At 42.2% G+C, this 18842-nt stretch overlaps 1 protein-coding gene across 5 annotated transcripts in view; it reads left to right on the top strand.

Annotated features, from left to right (window-relative positions):
* The window catches only part of LOC124388459 (A disintegrin and metalloproteinase with thrombospondin motifs 14), a 59915-nt gene extending 46160 nt beyond the window's left edge, over nt 1–13755 (top strand). For 3 of the 5 annotated variants that reach the window (XM_046853090.1, XM_046853089.1, XM_046853088.1), the window contains exons 17-22: nt 4910–5075; nt 5479–5611; nt 6995–7205; nt 7283–7412; nt 12070–12144; nt 13063–13755. In XM_046853090.1, the coding sequence (XP_046709046.1) occupies nt 4910–5075; nt 5479–5611; nt 6995–7205; nt 7283–7412; nt 12070–12144; nt 13063–13523 (1176 nt within the window). In that variant the 3' untranslated portion in view covers nt 13524–13755. Of the gene's footprint in view, nt 1–4909; nt 5076–5478; nt 5612–6994; nt 7206–7282; nt 7413–12069; nt 12145–13062 lie in introns of those variants that run through there. The other 2 variants (XR_006926419.1, XM_046853091.1) reach the window with 2 other exon arrangements.
* Nucleotides 13756–18842: the final 5087 nt, after the last annotated feature.

Here is an 18842-nt window from a genome sequence, read left to right as displayed (position 1 = left end):
ACACACTAACACATGCACTAACACACACACACACACACACACACTCACTAACACATGCACTAACAAATACACACTAACACACACACACACACACACTCACTCAGTAACACTCACACACTAACAAATGCACTAACACACACACATACACACACTTACACACACACTAACACATGCACTAACACACACACACACACACACACACACACACACACACACACACACTCACTAACACTCAAGTCAAGTTTATTTCTATTGCTTTTCACAACAGACATTTTCTCAAAGCAGCTTTACAGAATTTAACAGTGAAGGTGAATGGGGTTGCACTCACACACTAACAAATGCACACACACACACATACACACACTAACACTCACACTCACACACACTAACACACACACTAACACTCACACATGCACTAACTCACACACACACTAGCACACAAACATACACAGACACACATGCACACACACACACACGCACACACTATCTAATACACACACACACACTCACACACACACACACACACACATGCACTAACACACGCACACACACACACACAACACACACACTAACACTCACACATGCACTAACTCACACACACTAGCACACAAACATACACAGACACACACATACCCACTAACAGACACATGCACACACACACACACACTATCTAATACACACACACACTCACACACACACACACTTACACACACACACACACACACACACACACACTAACACACACTCACACACACACACACACATGCACTAACTCACACACACACTAGCACACAAACATACACAGACACACACATACCCACTAACAGACACACATACACACTAACATACATGCACACACACAAATGCACACACACACTAGCACACACTATCTAATACACACACACACTCACACATACACACACTAACACTTACACACACACAAACACATGCACTAACACACGGACACGGACACACATACACACAATAACACATACACTAGCACTAACACACACACACACATACACACAGTAACACACGCACACATACACTAACACGCATACACACACTAGCACTAACACACACACATATATACACACACTAACACACACATACACACACTCTAACACACTAACAAAGACACATATACACACTGACACACACGCATTAACACACATACACACACTCTAACACACACACATACACACACACACACACACTAACAAACACACATATACACACACTAACACACACACACACATACACACAGACATAAACACATACACAAACACACACTAACGCATGCACTAACACACACACACACACACACACACACACACACACATATACATTCACACACTTACAGATGGCATGTGTGTTAGTAAAGTCAGGTAGTGATGTAGGTGAGGAGGTGAGGAGGTTCCTGGGGTGCAGTCAGTGTTCACATTCATCCCAAAGGTCTTCAATAGTGTTGGAGCTCTATAGCAGGAGATCTTCCACTCCAACCCATGGAAAGCAGATCTTCATGGAGCTGTTTTGTGCACAGGTGCTTTGTCATGCTGGAGCAGGTTTTGGTTCTCCTGGTTGAAGGGAAGGGTCCATGCTCCTACATCCAGAGACGTCTGATACAATTAAGGTGGTTTATTTGAACAGAGACAGAATATTTTAAAAAATCCATAAAAAAAACATTAAAATGGTTATAAATTAATTTGTATTTGATCTCGTACCAAATCAGCAAGATTTCTGACTCCCACACACCCAAATTTATTCCTGTACCTTTAAGAAACTTCTCCTAATATCAACTCATTATGTGTACAAAAGACACCAGTCACAGAATCAACGTCTTCCATTCAAACCTCTCCACCACCACGGGAAAGACCAAAGAGCTGTCAGAGGACGTCAGGGACGAGATTGTAGACCTGCACAAGGCTGGAATGGGCTACAAGACCATCAGATTGTTGCCGTATGTTTTTGGTCATTATCATGCTGGAAGACCCATCTTCATTGTCCTGGCTGAGGCCAGGAGGTTCTCCAGCATTCTACAGTTCATGTGGTAAAGTCAGCAGAGAAACAGCCCCAAAGCAGAATGTTTCCTCCTCCATGTTTGACATATTCTGCATTTCTCTGCCTCTGAACACGGGGGAGTTGAGTTGATGTCTCATCTGACCACAGCTCATTCTTTGAGTCAATCAGGTGTTCATCTGCAAACTTCAGATGGGTCTGTTCATGTGCATTCTTGAGCAGAAGGACCTCGATGTGTCCCTCGAGATCACTAACAACCTTTGTTACGCTCACCTTTTTCAGAATCATGCTCACCCCATGAGGTGAGATGTTGCATGGAGCTCCAGAGCGAGGGAGATTGACAGAATTCTCTGTTTTTCTTTAATTTTCTAATTATCGCTCCAACAGTGGTCTCTTTCTCAATAAGCTTCTTGCTGATGGTCTTGTAGCTCATTCCAGCCTGGTGCAGGTCTACAATCTCGTTCCTTATGTCCTTTGACAGCTCTTTGGTCTGGCCCATGGTGGGGAAGAGGTTTAAATGGAAGAGGTTGATTCTGTGACTGGTGTCTTCTGATATTAGGAGAACTTTCTTGAAAAATTCTGGATTTTAAATATTTTTTTCTCTGTTAAAATAAACAACCACAAAAATTCTACACTGTTTATTTCTTTATCAGGGGGTAAATTTACAAATTCAGCAGAGGATCAACTTATTGTGGTCCTATTGTGAGTTCTGATTGGCTGTGGTTGCTATTACATTGGGATTGAAGGTGTTTATTGCTATAGTTGTGTGTAAATGAAGGTTGGTCTGATGATGGCTGGTCAGGAGCTTTGAGGATGGATTTGGACTGTAGTTAATATCAACAGTCTGCTACACTGACTCAGGACTACAGTTTGCTCTGATCTCCATCACTGCTCCTCAAAATCGTTTATCTGTAATAAATGGACATTTGGTGGCACCCAGATGAGGATGAGGTTCCCTCTTGAGTCTGGTTCCTCTCAAGGTTTCTTCCTTCTGCATCTCAGGGAGTTTTTCCTTCACCACTGTCTCCACCGACTTGTTCATCAGGGACAAACTTACACTCATAAATAGGGCTGGGCGATAAATCGGTTTTATCGATTAACTCAGGGGTGGGCAAACTTTTTGACTCATGGGCCACAATGGGTTCCAAAATTGAACAGAGGGGCCGGGCCAGGATATACACACATACACACATGATACACATTATATATATTACATTAGAGATTTGGCCTGTGACATGAATATGCATGGCTCATTGTACAAATTGTTTTCCAAATGCATTAATTAAATGAATAATTAAATGTATTAAATTTCAGTTGAATAAACACAGCAGAAAAACACAAATTCAGTTTCATCAAGTGCCAAAACATCAACAACTTGTTGATCTTTTTTTTTTTTTTTGCCATTGCATCAATAAACACAGCATAAAAACTCGAGTTCAGTTTCAGTAGGAACAGTGTTGTTGAACTCCTTGTTTTGTCAGTTCATCAAAGTCTGGAGTAAGTTTTGTTGTGGCAATTCTCAGGATAGATCCGAGGTGTTGGTCAGTTAACCTGGATCTGTGAGGGGCTTTGATCGGACCTCAGTAAAAAAATATTTTGTTGTCCACTCCGTATTAAACACTCGGCGCTCACTATCCACTTTTCTGTGATAAGCTCATTTTTGCAGAAGGGCTTATTAAAGAGGAGAAGAGAGTAATACACGCGAACAAGGTCAATGTAGATGAAGTGCACCATATTTTGGGGAAAAAGGGGAACGGTAAATTAAACAAGGTTTACCTGCATGGGCGTAAATTTCTCCCTGTCCATTATATTCTTATTTCAAATTTCAACTCATTTTACTGTGGAGTTTTGAAGAAAAGTAAAGGCAAAATCACTCCAAGCATCACTGCATTTTTAACCATGTTCCACATTCAAACACTCATAAAACATTTCTATTTATAGGTTTGCTCAATCTTTCAAATTATTTTTATTTACAGTGTCCCTGTCTATTACTCTCTTACATTTTATCTCATTTTACTGTGAAGTTTTGGAGAAAAATAAAGACAAAATCACTCCAAACCTCAGGTGCATTTTCAATCATGTTCCACATTTAAACACTCATTAAACATTTTTCTTTGTAGGTTTGCTAATTTTAATGTTATGTTCTATTTTTTTCTACTTTAACCCAAAGTGGGTTATAATCCCAGAAGAGTAAAAAAACTTTATTTAATGAAGTTAAAACTTTTTTAAAAATTTTCTTTGTCATATGCATATTGATTTTAAGCAGGGGGAAAAAATCGATTTAAATCGCAAAGCTGATTTTTTGTGAAAAAAATCGGGGATTTTTTTTTAGGCCATATCACCCAGCCCTAGTTATAAAGAACATCTTCATTTTAATCTACACATTATCTGTGTAAAGCTGATCTGAGACAATGTTCATTATTAAAAGCGCAACACAAATAAACATGAATTGAATTAAAATGAATGTTTGAACAGTGTGACATAAACAGGATCTGGTTTTGAAGATCAGATGTTCCAGAGTGTTGAACTGAGCAGGATTCAGGATCAGATACCTTAGTGTTGTTTTTTCTCCGTGGAGAATCCTGGGTAAATCTGAATAAGAAACTTCTCATTTCTTTATAAAAGTGATGATGAAGTACTTTCAGTTTTGGAAATTTGTGATTTAGTTTGACCTCCTCTCAGAGGGAGATGTTAACATCTGTTGTTTTCCTTGTCCATTTCTATCTCAGCAGCACATCCTACAGTCAGATGATGTAACAGGGCAGAGGTGATGTCTGAGAAAACTGTTTTGAAAATGAAGGTCTTTCTGTCTTTTAGGAGTCAGAGGTTGAAGTCCTTTCATCTCCTGGTGCAGATAGACATCTGAGTAACTCTGTATGTGTGTGTGTAGGTGGTTCCTAAAGAAGAAGACAGGAAGATCAGTTTGAGTTATAAATACATCATCCATGAGGATCTGGTTCCTGTGATCACCAACAACAACGTGCTGTTATCTGAGCTGGACAGCTACGACTGGGCACTGAAGGACTGGACACCATGCACCAAGCCCTGCGGAGGAGGTGTGTGTGTGTGTGTGTGTGTGTGTGTGTGTGTGTGTGTGTGTGTGTGTGTGTTAAGCTTCATGTTAGTCAGAAAAGTAGAGAACAACAATTCAGTGTGGAAACATGACTTGAAACCTGTGTAAGACGTGTGAATGTCTTCTTCATACGAGTCCCTCACGAGTTTTCCACAATGTTTTCAAGAACCTCTGTGGAGACTTGTTTACAGCCAAGTCAGACACGTATGCATGTAGGAGGAGGTGTTGCATGGTTGAAGTTTGCAGGGTGGAGCTCCATCACAACCTAAGGTTCCTGAGAGAGCAGCTGCTGTAGCTGAGTGGCAGAAAACACAGCACGACTGCAGGATCCAGCATCTACTGCTGCTCCTGTAGGGAAAGTAATGTGTGTGTGTGTGTGTGTGTAGGTGTACAGTACACTAAGTATGGCTGTAGAAGGAAGAGTGATGGACATTTGGTACAGAGAACTCTTTGTGACGTCAGTAAGAGACCCAAACCTATCCGCAAACGCTGCAACATCTACGACTGCAGTCCACCCACGTACGTCTGTCTCTCTGTCTGTCAGTCTGACCTTCTGTCTGTCTGCATGTCTATTTTACTGACTAACTGCCTGTCTTTTTGCCGTAATGTCTTTATAAGATAAGATTTACCTTTATTCATCCCACAGTGGGGACATTTCTTAATTTCTTAATGTCTTTATCTCTGTCTGTGAATGTCTGTGTCTCTCTGTATTTTTGTCTGCCTCACTTTATCTCTGTCAGGTCATTTAGACGACCTTATAAATGTGAAATATATATAAATATACACACAAAACAAAATTATAAACTCAACACTTTTGTTTTTGTCCCCATTTTTCATGAGCTGAACTCGAAGGTCTAAGACTTTTTCTATCTCCACAGCAGGTTTATTTCTCTTAAATCTTGTTGATAAATGTGTAAATGTGTGTTAGTGATCACTTCTTTACAGAGAGAGAATCATCACCTCACAGGTGTAGCAGATCAGGACGCTGATTAACAGCATGATTACTGCACACGTGTGTTTTAGACTGGACACAATAAAAGTCCACTCTAAACTGTACAGTTTTATTGTAATGGGGGTCTAAAAACCAGTCAGTATCTGTGACACCATTTACCTCACACATTTTATCCTGTACAGTGAAGACTGGGATTGATCTGTGAAGAGAGAACACCTCTCTAAAGTGCCAGATGCCATCAAACGTGAGCATTTGCCCACTCGAGTCGGTTACGATGACGAACTGCAGTCAGGTCGAGACCCAGATGAGGACGACGAGCTGCAGATGAGCTGCAGACGAGCTTCCCTGAGACACTTTCTGACAGTTTGAGCAGGAACACTTTGGTTATGTAAAGCGATTTCTGCAGCAGGAGTCTGGGTGTCTGGTCTCAGACAGTCTTGGAGGTGAAGATGCTGGATGTGGAGGTCCTGGGCTGGTGTGGTTACACGTGGTCTGCGGTTGTGAGGCCGGTTGGATGTACTGAAAATTCTCTGAAACGCCGTTGGAGACGGCTTATGGTAGAGAAATGAACATTCAATTCAGGAGCAGCAGCTCTGGTGGACGTTCCTTCAGTCAGCATGTGGATCACACGCTCCCTCAACACCTGCAACATCTGTCACATTGTGCTGTGAGAAAACTGTACAGTTTAGAGTGGACTTTTATTGTGTCCAGTCTAAAACACACGTGTGCAGTAATCATGCTGTTAATCAGCGTCCTGATGTGGAGATAGAAAAAGTCTTAGACCTTTGAGTTCAGCTCATGAAAAATGTGGACAAAATGTTTTTGTTTTCATTTTGTTCAGTATATATATATATATATATATATATATATATATATATATATATATATATATATATATATATATGTGTGTGTGTGTGTGTGTGTGTGTGTGTGTGTGCGTGTGTGTGTAGGTGGATAACAGAGGACTGGGGTGTGTGCAGTAAGTCATGTGGTATGATGGGTATTCAGTCCCGTGTGGTTCAGTGTGTTCATCCTCAACACAACGGCACACACAGAGTCCTCCACACCAAATACTGCACCTCAGACAAACCACCCACACACAGAGTGTGTAACACCACCACACTCTGCCCTGCCCAGTGGAGGACCGGAGCCTGGTCACAGGTGTGTGTATGTGTGTATATATAATGTGTGTGTGTGTGTGTGTGTGTGTGTGTGTTAATATATAATCTTTACTGCAGTGTTCAGCGACGTGTGCTGAGGGAATCAGGCAGCGTCAGGTTGTGTGCAGATCTTCAGAAAACACTTCAGCTCAGTGTGAAGGAGAGCAACCTGAGAGTGTGTCCATCTGCAGACTCTCACCATGTCCAGGTGTGTGTGTGTGTGTGTGTGTGTGTGTGTGTGTGTGTGTGTGTGTAGACTAGATTAGAATAAGCCCTTCTCCTGAAGTTCCAGATTTATCTCTGTGTGAAGCAGATCTCTGAGACTGGAGACTGCTTTTATATTTCTTCTATACACTTACTGTCTCTTTACAGAAAACTTCACATCAGTAGCTACATGGATTTGATTTAGTTACACTACACAATTCCCTGTGAACTGTCTGTTACCATAGAAACACCTTTCACCTGAGTGCATTTATATAAACCTGCACATGTTCTCGTTCAGACGTTCTCATGTGTGGATGTGGTGGCATTCAGACTGCACTGATTTCCAGCGGCAGGTGTGTGCTCCACCCTACCATCAGCCTCAGTCACAGGATCTACAGGTGTCTCATTAGAAGGACCAGGTGTGGTGTGTAGTTAATATGGGCAAGTGATGTGGAGTTTGGGTAAAGATAAGGTTTGGATCCTCTGGTCAGTCTGGTCTCTTATTCAACCTCACTGAAAGGCGTGGACATGGATCTCAGCTGCTGGTCCAGATCTCATTCAATTTAGTGAAATGAATAAACAATTGATAGTTAATGGAAAGTAGTAGCATAAAGTGGGCTAGTTTCCTAATGACGCTAATAGACTTATCATTAATACAGGAAATGTTAGGAATAAAAACACTGTCTGGCCAAAAGTTTGTGGATACTTTACTATAAGATTAGTATGTGCTTTTTTTTAAACATTTTATTCCAGTTCTTATTTGCTGGTATAATCACTAGAGGACGACCAATAGTTCATTTTACGGATACCGATAGTTAGGTTGGATCGTACTTGCCGATAACTGAACACTCCATGTAAAATACTATTATACTTAAAAAGAAAAAAAAACAGTAGTGATTCATGGAAATGTGCTACATAAGTATAAATATATTAATAATATTAATAATTATAATGATATAATAAATAAATAATAAAAAAATAATATACTATAGCTCTCTTCGTGCAGCGCGCTGTCACGGTTGCGGAGTGACTGGCGCAAAACCCGGAGTATGGAAAAGCAGGTTTTATTGTAGACACACAGCAGCGTAAAGAAAACAAAAACACTTAGCAGCAAGCAGAGAGTTCTTCGGGGAGGAAGACCTGAGCGGTCTCGAGGAATAGAGATCGCAGTAGTGCGCCTCATGCACCGTGTACACCGCTGGTTGGTCCAGGACTTCCAGTAGCGGGGGGTCCCCGCCGACCTCAGGAGGAGGCGCAGCTGGCGTGCAAAAAGGCTACAGGGGAGACATGTGAAACACGGGGTGGATCCGGTACCGAGGAGGGAGGTCGAGCTTGTAGGACACCTTGTTGACCTGACGGACCACCTGGAACGGCACTAAGAACCGGGGGCTCAGTTTCCTGCATGGGAGGCGGAGCTGCAGGTCCTTTGTGGAAAGCCATACCCGGTCCCCTGACCAGTAGGACGAAGGCTCCAGCCGATGCGCATTCGCATGTCGGCGCTGGAACCCCAGCACACACTGAAATGGTGTCAAGCCGGTGGTGCTCTGACGCAGGGAGTTCTGGGCATACTCTGCCCATGGCAGGAACCAGCTCCACTCCGCCTGGTCCTCGTGGCAATAAGACCTCAGGAACTGTATCCGTTCCTGATGAAACAGACCGCCTGGAGGGTGATGACGGGAGCTCAGTATCTGATCCAGCCTTGTCCTAGCGGGCGCCCTTGGATGGTCTGGACGGCTAGATCGTGGTGTCCCCGCTTCCGGCGCAGCTGAAGCTGGTCTAGGCATGCCTGGGAGATGAAGTTCCCGGCAGAACCTGAGTCGACTAGGGCGCAGATGGAAAGACTGGTGTTAGGACCAAGAAGAGTCACAGGAAGCGTGGCTAAGCAAGATATCTCGGTGGGAAACATGATATTGCTCACCTCAGCGCGTTGGGGTCGAATCGTGCACTGTGGAAGGGAGTGACCTGGATTGCCACAGTACGGACAGGCCCTGGTGGCTCTGCGTCTCTCTCTCTCTCCTGGACAGGCATTGGAACCCCAACTGCCTGGGCCGAAGCAGCGGGAGGCGTGTATTCAGGCACGTGGCAGGCAGATAGATGGTGCGAAATACGAATAGAACGATGTATAAAGGTCTCTAGTCCTACAGCATCATCGTTGCTGGCCATTGCCATATGAATCGCCGGATTCAGACCTTGCCGATACACGCCTAGGAGTACAGTCTCATTCCATCCGCTAGAGGCCGCAAGAGTGTGGAAACGAAGGCTGTACTCCGCCACGCCGTCCGCTCCTTGGTGAAGAAGGGCTGCTGGTTAATGAGCCGCAGGTGCTGGAACTTAGGATATTGGGGACAGACTATGTGTGTGTGCAGAGCCGAGGGACGGCGTGGCAGGCTGTTCCCTGACACGCGCAGTCTCGTGTAAAAGCAAACAGCACGTGGCTCCAGAAATTCGCCTCTAGAGGGCGCTCTCGTACAGTATAATGACACTGGACCTTCTCAGCCGCTCCAGCAATGAACACAACCCAGAAAAACTATCGGTATAGATTTCTGCCGATAGCCAATATTTCCAGCAATCAACTATCAGTGCCAATTAAATGCCAAAACCGATGACCAACCCATGAAAACTAATCTTCATGAAGCTTCATAAAGGGTTCACAGGGGCATGTCATGCTGGAACAGGTTTGGATCTTCTAGTTCAAGTGAAGGCTAAATTTAATTTTATTTCAAGCCATTTTATACAATTGTGTGTCTCCAACAGTTTGATAAAGAACTACATATTGGTGAAATATTTTATTGTTATTGGTATTAGTAATATTATGTATGTATATATAAGGTAGATAATAAACCAGAAATCTGTACCCCCAAGAGAGTATAAAATACAGATAAGGCAGCAAAGTGGCAATTTATTTGATTTACAGTCCAATTCCATGTAGTAGCACTGCAAAAAATGTGTCAATGAAAAAAATAAAAGCATGATGAAAGAAGTTACAGTGTCAGGGTGCGGACCACGGGTCGGAAGCGGGCGTAACTCTATCATGTTTATTTCCAACACACAGCACAGAAACACCAGTCAGAGAGCTTACGAACCGTAATGTGGGTTTAGTCCGTAAAGCTGGTATAATCCGATAGGGAAGTATGAGTGTGGGTATAATCGACAGAACAGGTAGAATCCAGGAAGCGAGTGTAATCTGTGGAACAGGAAGGAGAATAAGGCAGGTGGATCCCTGACATACAGACTAGAAACAAGTGAAATGATCTGCCAGTGCAGTGAGATAATTACACTTAGTAACATTTCTTAAAATAAGAAAACATATCTGGTCTTTAGAAAAATAACAAAATGTCTTAAAATAAGCAATAAAACACTTATTCCAAGCAGTGGATTTTAGTCTAAAAAAAAGCTCGTTTTAAGTTAATTAAACAGTTTGCTTTTCTAAATGTGTGTGAAAAGAATTTAAAACCAGAGAACAAAAGAATTTCTCTTCATTTAAGAATCATTATTTATGTTCAGTCTTAAAACGAGACAAAGCATTTAAACTAAAAACAAGATTATGGATAAAATCAGGACACATGCGTATTTTCAACAATTATTTATTCAAATTAACACAAAGTACAAAGTCTTGTAGCACACAGTAGTTACGATGTAAATACAAAGTGAAATCATTACTTACTGCTTCTCCAAATACTTCATCTTACTGCAACTTCAAACTTTATTCACTGTAATAAAAAGCCATAAATATTTTATATAAAGAACAAAGTTCCACAGAATAAGAAGTGTACTGGATAATGTTTCTAAAGAGTGTGGTGACGTCATACTGCAGATACACAATCTGCTCTTATATCGTATTTTAATTTTAATACCATCAATACGATTTTTATGGCTGGAAATAAGATTGTGAGTCGACCAGATGCGGAGTTTTCGCAGTGTGTAGTTTGTAATTAATATGATACATGTGAAGAGAAGGTCCACGAGGTCACTGAGTGTCAGTGAGGTGTTGGTGTGGGAGAGAGTGAATGAGAGCGTGGAACAAGATGAAGAAGTAATGACTGATTCAAATTTCTTTAGAATCCTGATGGCCCTCAGGTAGAACCTGTTCCTCAGGCTGCTGGCTCTGGATTCTGATGGCCGTCCTGTAAACAGTCACAGTGTGTGTCTCGTGATCGCAGTGTGTGGTGATTTTGTGAGTCGTCCTCAGACATTGTGTGTGGAAGAAATCCTGTAAGGCTGTGAGATTGTTGTTAATAATGAGTTCAGATGCCCTCAGGACTCTCTGGAGGGCCTTGCTGTCACAGATGGAGTAGCTGTCAAATCAAAATAGAAGTTAGTCAGAATTTTGTGAAACTTCTTGAGCCTGAGCAGTAAGTAAAGATGCTGATGAGGTTTCACCAGTCTGAGGGATCAGGTCTGGGCATTGGTTCCTGTTATCTCATCTCATCTCTATAAACTGTCTCGTCCCTGTGCTAATTTGTTTACGTGGAGACTCCTGAGAACAACCTGTTGCTACAGCAACAATAAAGTATTAGAATAACTTATTAATATAAGATACACAGTCGAGTATCTGCACATGAGAAACTGCTGTCACTGTGTTATTGCTCAGAGTTGCATCATGGTCCAGCAGAAAACATTTCATTCATTTCAGCGAAACACCTTCTTGACTTGTTTTCCAGGAGATCCATCTCTCTCTACCCCTGCTGACTCAGCAGATAACCACACGGGTGATGGAGACCTCGATAAGATCTTGAGTGAGTGACCTGCATTACACTATCACTGAGAGAGGATCTTATCTCCAACTCCAGGCTTTAGAGATGATTTTTATCAGACACAAGAATTACAGAATGCCTTTACAGATTAAAGTCTGGGATACGCATCTCCAGTGGATCCTCTGTTCATCTGGATTTAAAGCAGACTGTGGTGTTCCACTACATTTAAACAGCCTTTATAGAAATTTATATCAGATTTTAACCAATCAGAATTCAGCAGCACTGTAATATCAATAATATAAAGGATCATAATTGTGTATATTACTGTACATCCTATTAACCCCCCCCTCACTCTCGCTCTTTCTCCCCCCACTCTCTCTCTCACTCTCTCCCTCTCTCCCACCCACTCTCTCTCTCTCCCCCACTCTCTCTCTCTCCCCCACTCTCTCTCTCACTCTCCCCCCTCTCTCCCACCTCTCTCTCTCTCCCCCACTCACTCTCCCCCCTCTCTCTCTCTCTCTCTTCCCCACTCACTCTCCCCCCTCTCTCTCTCTCTCTCTCTCTCTCTTCCCCACTCACTCTCTCCCCCACTCTCCCCCACTCTCTCTCCTCTCTCTCTTCCCCACTCCTCCCCCCTCTCTCTCTCCCCTCTCTCCCACCCACTCTCCCCCCACTCTCCCACCCACTCTCTCTCTCTCCCCCACTCACTCTCTCCCCCACTCTCTCTCTCACTCTCTCCCCCTCTCCCACCCACTCTCTCCCCCACTCTCTCTCTCTCCCCCACTCTCTCTCTCTCTCCCTCTCTCTCTCTCCCCCACTCACTCCCCCCACTCTCTTTCTCACTCTCTCTCTCTCTCTCTTGCTCTCTCTCTCTCCCCCACTCTCTCTTCCCCTCTCTCTCTCTCTCTCTCTCTCTCGCCCCACTCTCTCTCCCCCACACTCTTTCTCTTTCTCTCTCAGATGAACCTTGTCTTGAGGATAAATCGATTTTCTGTCAGATGGAGGTCTCGTCTCGGTACTGTTCTATTCCTGGATATAATAGGCTTTGCTGCGAGTCATGTTTTAGGAAAATGGGAGTTCCCACAGCAACACCTCGTCTCCACTCTCCCTCGCTTCCTCCTTCCACTGATCCTTCTATTCTGCTGACTACATCGTCTTCACTCACTGGGCCAAGTCTAATTACAGCTCCTCCCAGCCCTAACCCTGATCAGGTGTCCTCTCAGACTCCTCCACTTCCTGCTTCACCTCTACCTCCAGAGCTGACTGCTAGTCTTAGCACTAGCACTAGCGTCAGTGCCACTGATCAACCTTCTCAGGACCAGAAGACGGAGAAAGCAGAACCTCACAGCAGCACTTTATCTCCAACAGGAACGGACATTAAAACGGACTCCCCCAACAGGAACGTCACAGTGGTCGCATGATCAGGAAGTGACACACTCCTGTTTTCTGAATGGTGCTGACTGCATGGTGCCGATGAAAAACCTCTCAGATGTTGTTTGTTTGTTTGTTTGTCAACAGTCTGTGCCAGTTATGGGTTACCTCAGAGTTCTAACCACATAACCAACATTACCCATAAAACCCTGCCACATGGAAGTCCACATTAAAAGGTGCTGTTGTTTTTAACTACTATGAATAACATGTTGAAGTTCACCAGCTGTGTTGCTCCACTGTGTCTGTGTGTCTGTGTGTGTGTGTCTCTGTGTGTGTGTGTGTGTGTGTGTGTGTGTGTGTGTGTGTGTGTGTGTGTGTGTGTCGGGGGTCTGGGATAAGTAACTACAGTCAGGTCTAAAAGTCTGCACAGTAACAGAGAACGAGACGAGGAACACGAGTGTTGGTGAGCTGTAGTGTTAATTATGAAGCAGAACGATTTAGTTTATTGATTCTTTTTACATATTGTGTTGTATAATGAGCACATGCTCTGGTAATTAGGCTCAGGGTGGGACACAAACTCAGCAGGTGGTGTGAGACCCGGACAGTCAGGGGTGAACCCACGTGCAAATAAAAATGTGAAAAAATTTAGGAAACTGGGGAACTGGAAAAATTGAGAAACTGCTAAACTGCGAAAATTTGGGAACTGGAAAAACTGAAAACCCTGTGTTCATTTTGGTGTATAAAATATAATTAATAGTTTCAGACTTTTGAACCTGACTGCTCACACACCAACACATAGTTAACACACACAGCTACACACACCTAACACCAGCTGATGGCCCACTTGAAGCACTATTTATCACTCTTACTGTTTAAATGATCCTGATAGGACTGGAGTTTCCATCCCACCTGTGAAATTTATCTCAGTGTATGATTTTATATTCCTGGAATTCAAACAGCTTTTAAAAGATTGAATATTGTATATAATGTAAATGTCTGACCCATTAGGAAAAGGTAGTGAGCTGTTAGCATGACAACGCCATCCTGGATCAGCTAGAAGATTGTGTATGGTTTACTGTATAGTTGTGTGTGTGTGTGTGTGTGTGTGTTATAAATGAGAACTTTAAAATGTTAATATTTATTATGTTCAAAAATAAAATGTAGGAAGATGAAATACACAATGTAAATATACATTTTAGGAAAAGATGACTAATAGTTCATTATTTGTGTGTGTGTGTGTGTGTGTGTGTGTGTGTGTGTGTGTGTGTGTGTGCACGTGTGTGTAAGATCTCTGTATGTATACTAAAACTAAATAAGAACAGTCTATATATTATATCACTGAACAGTTAAAATCGCCACTGCATTTACCAACACATCACTTCACTCACATCACACCACTGCATTTACAACACAACACTGCAATCACATCACACCACTGCGCTCCATTCACATTACTGCAATCACATAACTGCACTCCATTCACATCACTGCACTCACATCACACCACTGCACTCACACCACACCACTGCACTCCATTCACATCACTGCACTTCATTCACATCATTGCACTCGCATCACACCAGGGCACTCACATCACACCACTGCGCTCCATTTACTTCACTGCACTTCACTTTTACTGGTGCACTCCATGCACATCACTTCACTGCACTTGCATCACACCACTGTGCTCACATGAAACCACTGCAATCACATCACTGCACACCATTAACATCACTGCACCCCATTTACATCACTGCGCTCTATTCAACTTACTGCACTCACAACTCATCACTGCACCCCATTTACATTACTGCACTCGCATCACACCAGGGCATTCACATCACACCACTGCACTCACGACACCACTGCGCTCCATTTACTTCACTGCACTTCACTCATACCACTGCACTCCATTCACTTCACTGCACTCACATCACACCACTACAATCACATTACTGCACCCCATTCACATCACTGCACTTTATTCACCTCACTGCACCCCATTCACATCACTGCACTCACAACTCATCACTGCGCCCTGTTCACATCGCTGCGCTCGCATCACACCACTGCACTCACATGACATCACTGCACTTCATTCACACCACTGCACTCACATCAAATTCATGTTTATTTGTTTTGAGCTTTTAATAATGAACATCGTCTCAGAGCAGCTTTACACAGATAATGTGGTGATAAAAATGAATAAGTTGTTTATAAGTGTAAGTTTGTTCCTGATGAACAAGTCGGTGGAGACTGTGGTGAAGGAAAAACTCCCTGAGATGCAGAAGGAAGAAACCTTGAGAGGAACCAGACCCAAGAGGGAACTTCATCCTCATCTGGGTAAGATCTGGGCAGAGAAAGAGAGAGAGAAGAGGGGTGGCGGAGAAATAGAGAGAGAGAGAGAGAGAGAAGAGGGTGACAGGAAGAGAAGGATATGGATTATTAAGTGTCCTGATTGTTGTATGAAAGTTAATGTCACTGTGCAGTTTGGACTCTGGTAAGATTCACTCTGGCAGCAGAACTAAAAGGGAGAAGCAGAAGGAAACACAAACATGAGGATCTCTGGGATAAGAGACGACCCACCACACCACCATCAACAAACCTGAGTGAACGTGTGAGAGTGAGGAGACGACAGCATCCAAATATCCCAGTTCACCAAACACTCTATATCCATGATCCCTCCAGATCTGCTCCTTTACCTCACAAACACCTACTGACTAAAGACTTGTTCCATAACTGTGGGGTTTATAAGAGAAACATCTGCCCCCTGCTGGAGTCTTCATTATTTGAGGTACCAACAAATAGCCTGCACCTTTTGATCTAAGTAGGCGTGGAGGATCATACTGGTACAGAAGTTCACTCAGATACTGCGAGCGTTAAGATACTGAGAGCGTTAAGATAAGAAATGAGCCAGAAGAGAGCTGTTCCTTCTATACCAACAACGTTCTCCAGTCCAGCAAGCAGGAGATTATGATCAATGGTGTGAAAAGCTGCACTGAGGTCGAGCAAAACAAGTAAAGAGACAAAACCCTGATCAGAGGCCAATAACAGTCATTTACCACCTTAACTAGCGCCGTCTCTGTGCTATGATGAGGCCGAAATCCTGACTGATACATTTCATAAATGTTCTTCCTCAGTAGATGTGAGCAGAACTGCTGTGCTACAACCTTTTCTAGAATCTTGGAGATAAAGGGGAGGTTTGATATTGGACTGTAGTTGGACAGCTGACAGGGTGAAGGTCAGGTTTCTTAATTAGGGGGTTGATAACTGCAGTTTGAAGGATTTAGGTACAAAACCAGTGCTAATGGAAGAGTTTATTATTTTAAAACAGGTTCAATTCCCTCTGAAATGATCTGTTTGAGGAAACTTGTAGGTGAGGGATGGAGAATGCAGGTTAATGATTTTGATGAGGAGATTAATGAAATGAAGTCATTCTCTTGAATAGGAGTAAAACTTTGTAATTGATGGTCTGTTATAATGACACTGCTGTCTACAGGGTTATTTATAAAATAGTTTGGATTTATTTTAATCGTCTGGATTTCTTGCCTGATGTTTTCAACTTTATTATTTAAAAAAGTTGATGAAATCATTACTACCTATTGATGGTGTGCATGTGAGTGCAGTGCTTTTATTTCCTGTTCATGTTGCTGCAGTACAGAATAAAAATCTAGGATTCTGCTTGTTATTTTCTATGAGGGAGGAGAAATCAGCAGCACTAAGAGATTTTCTAGAACTCAGGAGATTCAGGCAGATTTTTTTTAGACTAAGGCAGATTTGAAAAGAGATGAGGTAATGATCTGAAATAACTCCAGACTGTGGAATTATGACAATTCTTTTTATTTTTAATCAAAATGTTAATAACAAATCAAGAGTGTGTCTCCACTATGAGTGGGTCCTATAACATTCTGATTAATTCTACTGACTCTAGAATGGACACAACTGCTGCTCTTAAGGAGTCTTCCTGATTAACAAAATCAATATTAAAGTCACCAATAATTAATGCTTTGTGTAAAGAAGGAGCTACATTTGTAATGAAATCTGCAAATTCTATGAGAAAATCAGAGTCGGGCCCCTGGGGGGGTCTATAAATAATAATTAGTGGAATTAACTGACTGGACCTGCTTTCAGACACTAAATATTTTATGTTGCTGTAAAGAACTTTAAATCTGTTACCTTTGTGTTTCGTTTTTTGTGTGACGCATGGATTATTATTGTCCAACTATTTCATCTCTGTATTAGAGAGAAAGGCCCGGAGTGACAGATGGGCAACCCTCTTCATCTGCCCCTCTTCATCTCCTTCTGTTTCCCTTCCTCTTCTGTTCTCTCCTCCTACCCCCCCTCACCTCACCTCTTCTACTGCCTTCTTGTATGCCTCCTTTGTCTTCTACCACCTCTTTTTCTTTTCCTTCTCTTCTATCCCATCCACTTCTGCCACCCTTTCATCCCTCCTTTTCTACCCCTCCTTATCTTTTTTTTACCCCATCCTCATTTACATTTCTTCAACTTCCTCCTCTTTGCACACCTCTTTTGCCCACCCTTCTTCTACCTTCTCTTCTTTGCCCTTCTGGGAAGATGTTTCACTGGATTTTGTGGGGATTCATTCAGCTATAATGGTGTAAGTAAATTCAGGTACTGATGTAGGTGAGGTGAAGAGGCCTGGGGTGCAGAACTCATGTATGAGCTGTTCATGTGAGTAAACATCATGAGGAATGTTTATAATCAGTTCCTTCTTGAGTTTTATGTTTGGAGAAAGAAAAGACAACTTCAGACAGGTCTGTCATCATTCCTCTATCATCATCATCATCATCATCACTATCATCATCATCATTCCTATATCTATATCTTTATCATCATCATCATCACTATCATCATCATCATTCCTATATCTATATCTTTATCATCATCATCATCACTATCATCATCATCATTTCTATATCTTCATCATCATCATCATCATCCCTATCATCATCATCACTATCATCATCATCATTCCTATATCATCATCATCATCATCACTATCATCATCATTCCTATATCATTATCATCATCATCATCATCCTATCATCATCATTCCTATATCTTTATCATCATCATCATCATCATCACTATCATCATCATTCCTATATCTTTATCATCATCATTTCTATATCTTCATCATCATCATCATCATCCCTATCATCATCATTCCTATATCTTTATCATCATCATCATCATCATCACTATCATCATCATCATTCCTATATCATCATCCCTATCATCATCATTCCTATATCATTATCATCATCATCATCATCATCCCTATCATCATCATCACTATCATCATCATCATTCCTATATCATCATCATCATCATCACTATCATCATCA

Source organism: Silurus meridionalis, chromosome 7 (genome assembly GCF_014805685.1).
Source record: "Silurus meridionalis isolate SWU-2019-XX chromosome 7, ASM1480568v1, whole genome shotgun sequence".
NCBI classification, from domain to species: Eukaryota; Metazoa; Chordata; class Actinopteri; order Siluriformes; family Siluridae; genus Silurus; species Silurus meridionalis.
Note: the sequence above shows the minus strand (reverse complement) of the source record. Positions and strands in the feature narration are given on the sequence as shown.